This window comes from Colletotrichum godetiae (assembly GCF_030913485.1).
Source record: "Colletotrichum godetiae strain CBS 193.32 chromosome Unknown BDP55scaffold_165, whole genome shotgun sequence".
Classification (NCBI taxonomy): Eukaryota; Fungi; Ascomycota; class Sordariomycetes; order Glomerellales; family Glomerellaceae; genus Colletotrichum; species Colletotrichum godetiae.
In genome coordinates this window covers 1-8,820 of record NW_026851413.1, presented here as the reverse complement: position 1 = coordinate 8,820, position 8,820 = coordinate 1, and the positions used below count along the sequence as shown (strand labels likewise).

At 53.9% G+C, this 8,820-nt stretch overlaps 6 protein-coding genes across 6 annotated transcripts; 2 read left to right on the top strand and 4 right to left on the bottom strand.

Moving 5' to 3' along the window:
• Window positions 1–39: 39 nt before the first annotated feature.
• On the top strand, window positions 40–758 carry BDP55DRAFT_688792 (putative acyl-CoA oxidase). The gene is made up of 2 exons (XM_060576675.1): window positions 40–119; window positions 170–758. The coding sequence occupies exon 2, from the start codon at window positions 190–192 to the stop codon at window positions 706–708; it is 519 nt and encodes a 172-aa protein (XP_060421291.1). The 5' UTR covers window positions 40–119; window positions 170–189; the 3' UTR covers window positions 709–758.
• Window positions 759–1,617: 859 nt separating this feature from the next.
• BDP55DRAFT_639553 (uncharacterized protein) lies at window positions 1,618–2,628 on the bottom strand (the record flags this gene model as incomplete). Its single annotated transcript, XM_060573266.1, has 1 exon — window positions 1,618–2,628. One exon carries the CDS (start codon window positions 2,626–2,628, stop codon window positions 1,618–1,620), a length of 1,011 nt encoding a protein of 336 aa, XP_060421290.1.
• Window positions 2,629–3,844: 1,216 nt separating this feature from the next.
• On the bottom strand, window positions 3,845–4,787 carry BDP55DRAFT_688785 (uncharacterized protein; the record flags this gene model as incomplete). The annotated part of the gene is made up of 4 exons (XM_060576674.1): window positions 4,683–4,787; window positions 4,432–4,597; window positions 4,347–4,360; window positions 3,845–4,278 (listed from the first exon to the last, which is right to left on the bottom strand). Coding segments are annotated over exons 1-4 (710 nt in total), but the record flags the coding sequence as incomplete, so codon positions are not given.
• A 97-nt stretch (window positions 4,788–4,884) lies between these two features.
• On the bottom strand, window positions 4,885–5,670 carry BDP55DRAFT_688783 (uncharacterized protein). Its single transcript, XM_060576673.1, has one exon. The coding sequence runs from the start codon at window positions 5,653–5,655 to the stop codon at window positions 5,014–5,016; it is 642 nt and encodes a 213-aa protein (XP_060421288.1). The 5' UTR covers window positions 5,656–5,670; the 3' UTR covers window positions 4,885–5,013.
• A 74-nt stretch (window positions 5,671–5,744) lies between these two features.
• Window positions 5,745–6,962, bottom strand: BDP55DRAFT_735633 (uncharacterized protein; the record flags this gene model as incomplete). The annotated part of the gene is made up of 1 exon (XM_060580345.1): window positions 5,745–6,962. One exon carries the CDS (start codon window positions 6,960–6,962, stop codon window positions 5,745–5,747), a length of 1,218 nt encoding a protein of 405 aa, XP_060421287.1.
• A 591-nt stretch (window positions 6,963–7,553) lies between these two features.
• BDP55DRAFT_774563 (cytochrome P450) lies at window positions 7,554–8,820 on the top strand (the record flags this gene model as incomplete). Its single annotated transcript, XM_060581215.1, has 5 exons — window positions 7,554–7,752; window positions 7,807–7,943; window positions 8,067–8,413; window positions 8,528–8,653; window positions 8,716–8,820. Coding segments are annotated over 5 exons (914 nt in total), but the record flags the coding sequence as incomplete, so codon positions are not given.

The following is an 8,820-nucleotide window of genomic DNA, read 5'->3' as shown; positions in this document are numbered from 1 at the left end:
TTCACGAGCTGACGGAGATGTGGCTGGCAGGGCCTGTACGCGCACAACCAGATAACCGAACTCGCATCGACCTTTCAGGAACTCCGTGGCCGAGGGCGACACGCTCGTTATAAGCATTCGTAGGTCTTCTTCGCACACGAGCTTAGATATGGGTCCTGACACCTCATAGGTCTCGCTTCTGAACTCCTCATGAACAGATATGGCCTTCCACAACCAACCGATCCGACAGGATCTCTTGCCATGTATGAAGCCGGGATGCTCGAAGAGGTTGTGAGCGACAAAAACCTCGCACTCGGCGTATCCGGCAGCCTGAGGGGCACGACCTATAACAACAGCGTTCTCCCTCGATGCAGAGTTATGGTGGAGGCCATCGGACAGCGCATGGCCTACGAGGCAGCCCAGGCGCAAGGTGATATCGCGCCCGAGGTGCTTGATGTGTTTGAAAAGTCTTGCATTCAGAGGGATCTATCCTGGTTTGTCGAACACGGCTACGGCACTCGATCTGCGTTGCGGGATATCGAGAACAGGGCGTACTCCAACTTATTGCCCCTCTTGCCCACGCTGGTGGAAAGGGCCAATGCTAAAGAGTACATCACGGCGCCTTTGGTTGAAGAGGGAGCCATGGAGGACTTCATCAAGGCCTTGCCGGCTTTTGGGGCTCGTACGGACGACATGGTAGCAGAGCAGGCTCCGAAGTCCAGGCTTTGATGTAGAAACAATCCATTCATAACAGCTCTATCACTTGCATCTTTATTCCCACCGGATTCCAAGGTTGCACATCGCGGCAGAAATGAGCGCGAGGGCAGGAGGGTTTATATGGTTAGTCTTGATGGTATGAGTATAGCGTCGTTTCTGCTTGCAGAGCCGTGACATGTAAGCATTTGTTGACGTTGATGTAAGGCGAGCCCTCGATTAACAAGAATGACAATAGATGCCAACCAATCATTCGCCTATATAAACCACTATTTGTTAGCTTTCCACTAGTCGTAGGTCGCTGGATGACTGCATTCTGGAAAGCAGCAGTACTCATATCTTTCTTTCCAGGGTTCACCCCCAAGTCGAATGGGTCTCTTGCCGCAGGGGTTCGTGCATGACAAGAGCTTAAATTGGCTTGCTGCCATCAAGAGGTGAGTCTATCCGTAGTCTTGCCCAATAGCGCTTTTTGGATTACCTGGCCATGGTTAAGATAATAAGCAGCCATTATGTCTGCCACGTGATGTAGTAGAAAGTGAGGACTACATGGTGAAAGGAATTTCTATTCTTGCTGACGCTGTCTCTGTTTAGAAGGTACGCTTGAGTCTATGGCAAACACTTTGCAGCGTTATTGCCAGTAATACAGCATCGAAAATGAAAATGAAAATCACAAATTACTTTTTTGCTTACTGGTAGCGTCTGCAGTGCTTCTGTGCATCATGACGCTCCGTGACGGACGTGTTGATGGCATAGACTTCAGTTGTGGTGCGAGCTGAAAGATATCAGCGAGAAAACCATGCTTGGAGACGTACGTATTCGGGGTTTCCTATCTACTTAGGTTATGTGGGAAGGGGGAAAAGCCCGAATGCAAGATGAGATCGATGGCGCTGATCAAACACTAGTAGATAAACACTCGTCTACATCCTAGTCCTTCGGACCTGGGGGTTGAAATGCAGACTGGCTGTACGGTCCCTTCTCCATCCCTACGAGCCCGTTCTCGACTACGTATTCCCTGGCATCGATCGGAAAGCGCCGTAGCAGGTTCCGGAACTGCTGTTGTTGGTTCTCCGATATGGGGAAGCGGTCGTCTCCCGCTTTGTAAGTCTTAGCTAGAGCGATGATAAGGTCCTCCTCTTTCTCTGAAGGAAAAGCCTCCATGGCAGGCCGCCAGTTGCTCTCCAGACGAGGCACGAGGTATCCCAAAATGTGGGCGATGCAGCCGTTTCCTTCGTACGGATTTTGGTCGATGTCCAGGGTAGCCATGGTCAGCTTGCCGTACTTTTCCGCCTTGGGGAAGTCAAACCGGGTGATAGATGCATCGAAGATACGGCGCTCATCGAATAGCCCGCCATACGACGCAGTAAGCTCGATGTTGTCTTTGTTGTTTTTGCTTGAAATGTCGATGGTGATCGCATAGGGCAGGGCTATGTCAGCCCTCAAGGCGGGGTTGAAGTCGAGTCTGCACTTCCGCGTTTCGCCTATCGGCGGCAGGTAGTCGAGTAGCTCGTTCCAGAGCCACCACAGAAGCGGTGCCGAAGTCGAGTCGTGGATTGTTTTGGAACAGAACCTCGTGATCACACAGGAGAATTCGTCTGCGTACATTAGGCATGGTGGTCGAAGCAATTTCTTGTCCGCGAAAAGCGCCTTTTTGATAGGAGGAGTCGTAAGCGTTCTTGCCATCTTGAATCCAAATCGCCCAACGAGCTGTGATATGTCATCGGCAGCCTGTTGTATTTCGCGCAATAATACCGTGGGCTCCGGTGCCGACGGTCTCACAACAAGCTCAGACAATTTACTGTCGTGGGTGAGGCTGGGGGTGTAGATTCCATAGATGTTAGTACCGTCTGTGAGCGTGGCCGTCGAGGCGGTCCTGGTACTACCACCCTGATGAGATACATTGCCATTGCCAGAGAGAAAAGAACGAAGATGAGACATTATATACTTTGATCTCGCAAGCAAAAGGTGCTTGAATAGAGCAGAGACTTGGTGATGGAATACAGACAAGAGTGTGCAAAAGACTGCAGGCTGCCGACATGTATTTATACAGTCTCTGGACATGGTCTGTACATGCGGCCGCTGCGAAGCCTAGCTCGCAGAGCACTCTCCGAACTTGAGCAATACAAGGCAGGACCCTAGTCCGTTTGGCAGTGGATTCGGGCCCCTGGTCAAGGCAGAGGAAGTTCAGCGTAGAGACCCTGCACACCCTCACAAACGCCAGCACACAGCGCCTTGTCATCCGGTGGCTCATGATACTCTGCCAGTCCACCTTTGCAAGCTTGTGCAGATAGGCTTGTCAGCCAACTCTCACAGCCTCTGAGGCGCATTCAGCTGGTCAAGCCGTGAGGCAGACTGTTGGTGTTAGGCTTAGCGGTAAATTTCACTCTCCGAGTATCTGCCATCGCTCCCTCACTCCGTCACGCGACTCCATCCTGCCACATTCATTCTCTACTTCCTTCCCCTTGAGCAAATAAAACCTGCTTGCTCTTTGGCTCCAATAGCAATTTTCAATACATTCTGCGCACAATGTCGCAACTGCCCAATTTGACTGTCAGATACATCTGTACGGATGCAAACGCGCTTGCCTGCTGTCTCATCTCGCCGGCGAGGTTAGGTGCAAAGCATCTTGATATGGCACCGTCGAACTACCTTGCCAGCTCGCGAAGTCGGCCAGGTCCAAACAAAAAGGCTTGAAGATATACATATAAATGTCTAAGCGGGATCTGAGCGAACCTCCGGATCGCCAGGAGAATGCCCTGCAGGCCGTTGCAACACGTATGCTTTTGGGTATTGAGACATGATTCCAGGACTCCGGGCCGATATACCGAGAGGAATTCGTATGTATTACTTAGACTGCCTTACTTTCCTCTACATACACAACGAAAGCCTCGTAAAGTAAGCCGTCCTACTCCGGAAAGCGGATGGCTACCTTGGTCTCCTTCTTCCCATTAAAGCGTTCGTAGTACTCTGGCGCGTCCTCGATGCCAATAACTGCGCTGATCACGAAGCTTGGGTGGGCTTTGCCGCTATTGATGAGGTCGATCAACTGTGGAGCGTACTGCTTCGGATCAACGGCCCCTGTTCGGAAACTCAAGCCCTTGGCGAAGAAGGACGAGACGGGGAAGGAATCGTGGGCGAGATGTCGCTGCCGTACGGTGCGCCAGGCGAATCGTCCTGTGAACTATACACGCCCAGTTGGCCTATGCCTCCTTTGAAATGCGTCACGTCAACCATCTGTTGTGTGATAATGCTCTCGTCCATCTCAAGGCTCGAGTTCAACGCCTCCATGCCAACACAGTCTACGGCGCGCATGACCCCGTTCGGCTCGCTAGCCAGAATCTGGGCGACGGGGTCGTCGTCAGCAAAGTTGATCGGGATGCCGCCGATGGAAGCGGCGAGATCCAGGCGCTCCTTCACATGGTCGACGACGTAGACCTTGGACGCTCCACGTAAAATGGCCGAGTAGGCAGAAAGCAGCCCAACGGGACCCGCCCCGAAGACGGCGACGGAATCGCCGAGTTCGAATCCGGTGTAGTCGATGCCGGCCCATCCCGTAGCGAAGATGTCCGAAACGGTCAGGTAGTCGCGCTCATCGTCGAATTGGCGGTTTCGTGAGTCAATGGGATGGGGATCAGGTTGGCTTCAGCGAAAGGGACCCTCGCGTATTCAGCTGCGCATCTTCTTGTCAGCAATCCTCTCTTTGGCATGCCCAGGATGCATATGGAGCAGGCATATTCGTACCTTGCAGACCGCCTAGACCCATCTCACTATTCCCGAAGCCGAAGTATTCCTTCGACCTCGGCTCCATCTCCATATGATCCTCAGACACGGTGTCGGGAATGATGACATAGTCCCCAACGGCGAAGGAGGACACGGCGTCGCCAATCTCCGAGATGTAGCCGACGGCCTCGTGCCCATTGTCCATGGCACCGCACCGCCCATGTAGCCGCGATAGATGTGCAAGTCGGATCCGCATACGGCCGGGTGGTCACCCGCACAACGACATCCGTCTCGTTCAGGATGGCTGGCTTGGCGACATCTTGTACCATCATTTCGAAAGGCGTGCCATGGTAAACAACTGCCCGCATGGTCGCGGCTGGCCAGGAAAGATTGAGCGACATGGTTTGGCAGCAAAGAGCGTTGACGCTTGAATTACTTGTGTGTATGAGGCGACTATGCGATTCTATGGCGTGTGTGACGATGGTCTGATGCGATTCTTGGTTTTCATTAACAAGGGGTTTGAGACACGGCGAGAGCCATAGTTATACGGGCACATGTTGCCAAATGGCATGCGGGCTTTTCTCTACTAACACACTTGATTTGCTACGCTGGCACATGTTGTTGGAGCACTCGTAGCCTAGCCAGTTGGTGTAGCAAGTAACTCGAGCAACAAATGTTGAAGAAGCAACAGGGTATGCGATATGCCTCGCACGCGTCGAGATAGACGCTCCGGCCGATCTGACCGTCTTCGCTTGTGGAGCTATGGCTGCCGTATTCCGATTTGCACGTCAGCATCCCAAATGTCACGCTCAAAGGCGATCTTTCTCCACTTTGTCGAGATGGAGGCAGATAATGGACTGGCCCAGAGCCCTCTCTGGCGTCAATCGGCAGCAAAAGACGACATGGGCCCTCCGTGGATACCACCAGGGATGATGACGACCCCCACATATGGAGGTTCAAAAGCATATCTGGATTCACGGAGGCAACAACAGTGGGAACATTGGAGCAGCCTTTCGCCGTCTCCATAAGGTGTGAGGTTATAGACCAGCGCCACAAAGCGTCAGCCAGCTTGATGCAAGTCAGATCTGCTGCTTTGCAGTGGTCGAAGGGATAGTCGGGTGTAAAGGCTGCCGTGATGCAGATTCCTTGAGGAGGTCGCCAGGAAAAACCTCGTAGTAGCTTTCGACTCTGCGAACCCCGCGTGCCCCACTCTTCACCAGACCTTGTCATGAAAATACAGCGCATGTCGCAGTGTCACTTCCATCCGAAGAAGCATTATTAACTAGACCCACAGAGATGATATGACATTGATAGGCGCCGAGAATCACCCTCTGCTACGCATCTTGACTCAGTTGCACGTACTCGACTCCCGGAACCATGCCTTGCGTCTGGCAAACGCACGCGTCCATGTCCTCGTATGTCGCTTGAGAACCTCCCGTGCCGTACAGACCCGCCTCCGACTCTCGTCTTGCCTTCGCTCGGTCGGCGACGGGGCCCACAGAGCCCAGCAGCATTTTCTGGCCGAGGAGCGGGCCCGGGCCCCGCAGCAGTATCTGGCCCGCGTCCAGGTGGAGATGGTCGATGATGTCCATGCCGGCCTGCCCCAGCTCATCCAGTTCTTTCCACTGCTGTCCGCCCTTGCTATGCGCAGACCCGAGAGAGACGAGCTGCATCGTGTAGAGATCTTGACGCAGGGACTTTTCCGACTCTTTGACGCGTTTCGCCAGCGGGACGTATAGTGCCTTCCACTGCTTTTTGATGTTGATGAGCGTTACGTTAGGGACGTCGTCCGGCAAGAAGCTGACGGAGATGGTCGGCGTCGCTCCGTTGTCACTTGTCAGGCTCGCACGGGCGACTTGGGCTTGCAGTATGAACTGGGCCTGCAGCTTCGATATGCCAGCCGCATTCAACGTCGGCGGCTCGCCCATGATCTTTTCGTGCGTATTCATGAAGTCGTCCAGGCTCCAGCTCTTGGCAAAACGAGAGAGTGCCGCAACGATCTCTGGTTCTATTTGGTGTTTGACATCTACGTCGCCTACATCCCGACTACGTCGAACCTGGCCGATGACGGCGCTGATCCGATGCTCGGCAGTTGTGATCTCTTCGGGGCTCGGAGAACTCGCCGTCGGCGGTCTGTCGTCCCACAGACGGATCATTTCTGCCTTGGATCGCGCTGCTAGCATGCCCTGATAGAGTTGTTTCTCATCCGCCGCGTATGGGTCATCATCGGTATCAGACAAGTAATCCAGACACTTGACCAAAACCTGAAGCTTATGGATGTATGCGAGCTGTTGCAGGTGGCTCAGCAGCCTGATCTGGGCAAGCGTTTGCGACCTATCTAGCAAGCTGTTATTGATGACATGAACAACGAACAGGAAGCTGCGGGACTTTGCGCCTCGCACAGTCCAAGGCCGGAGCAGGCGACACGCTTCGTTATGCTCATTGTATGAGTATCGAGGCGGACGAGTTACGGTCAGTGGATAGTGCGTGGGCAGGGTCTGGTCTACGTCTGTTTGTAAGCTATTGAGAGGTCTCGATGGATTACAGCCCATTGTTACGGCGAGACGAACACGAGAGTTCCTACGTCGGCCTGATGGCAGACAGGCATCGGCGCGATGTCTTTTCATACTTGTACCGCTTTGCGCAAGATCCAGAAGTGGTGACATGGGGCCGGTACATGGCTGCCGAGTTCAGCGTCCTAGGCCATTGACTTCGCTGCTCGATGTTTAGGCCGTATACGGATTCGAAAGAGTCCAAACCATCCCCGTGGCGCAAAGAGCCACATTTTGCAGTGTTGCGTTGTACTTCGTGGAACCCACATCAGTTACACCACGAAGGGGGTCGATTTGGGCAACGACACCCAGAACTGCCCGTGATCGCATGTGCAACGACACCAAGACCTCCATCCAGTCTACAAGACGTTCATGGGCTCCACGAAGTCTACAGCATACAGCCTTTGTCAAAGATCATTTAAGGTCTCCTCCCCAGACCGCCCTATCCGTAGACTTCCCGGTATCAGAGACGGAGTAACAACCACTGAGCTACCGTCCTTGCTCTTGCCATCCGTCAGCCAAAGCCTTCCCGTCGACTATCCGCTACCCACCAAGGGCTCACGCAGCCAGCGCAAGCAGCTGAACTCCGCCATGTGGAATGGTACCCCTTCACGACCATCTTTATGTGGGGTCCGCTCTTGTATGCTGCCACGCTCCTCCTTCACCAGTATCTCCGACTACGGCCACATCCCCCGCCCTCCCTCTGCTGGATTCTCCCCTTGGTGGCTTCTACGTGCCGTGTATAGCGGTAGCATGCACCTGAAGTTCTACGAGGCCGGCCAAAAATACGGTGCTTACGACTGTTTCCAATGTCGTTCACAACGCTCGCTAACTCCTCTCACAGGATCTCTTGTTCGCATCGGTCCAAACGACCTTGTGACGAGCGACCCGGACCTCATGAAGCGTATGCTCGGCGTGCGCACCAAGTACACGCGTTCAGACTGGTACAACGCGATGCGACTGGATCCGAGACACGACAACGTGCTGCTACCAGAGACGATGCAGTGCACACCAGACTCCGGTCTCAGATGGCCGGAGGGGTAGGTCATCTTCTCTCGTGTGCCACAGGTCGATTTGTATGGACTGCTGACGATCGCGACAAAGTATTCTGGCAAAGAAGTAGTCGAACTTGAAGCCAAGATCGACGAAAGCGTCCTTCGACTCATGTCAATGATCGATACGTATGCTTCTCAAGATAAAAGGTTCGACTTCGGCCTGAAGGCGCAGTACTTCACGCTCGACGTCATTTCAGATCTTGCATTCGGCAAGCCGTTCGGCGATCTGGCTTCCGATTCGGACGTTTATGACTACATTCACACGACGGAACAAAGCATGCCGAACATCGTCGTCGCGGCCGTTCTGCCCTCTCTACTCCATGTGTTATCGTGGCCTCTGCTTCGGCGGCTGATGCCTTCGGAAAATGATGCCACCGGGTTCGGAAGGCTGATTCGGTACGTCTTGTTCGCGTCCCATCTCGGACCTGGTCTGCGCTTGGCCGCTGAATCGTCGACTTGTGCGGTCTTTGTTGCGTTCTCGCAAGTCCGGCACAGCTGACACAGCGACAGGATGGCGAAGGAAATCGCCGGCGAGCGCTTCGGGCCAAGCAAGAAGACGAGGCAAGACATGCTTGGCTCTTTCGTAGCACACGGCCTGACGCAAAAAGAGGCGTCTTCGGAAATCCTCATGCAAATGTACGACTTGCCGAGATCTCTTCGGTCCTATACTCTGAGGCCACTACTAACCCTTCCGACAGACTCGCTGGATCGGACACGACGGCCACGGCCATCCGAGCTACGCTGCTTCACCTCATCACCAACCCACGAGTGCTCGCGACACTTCGTGCAGAGATCGAGCGCTT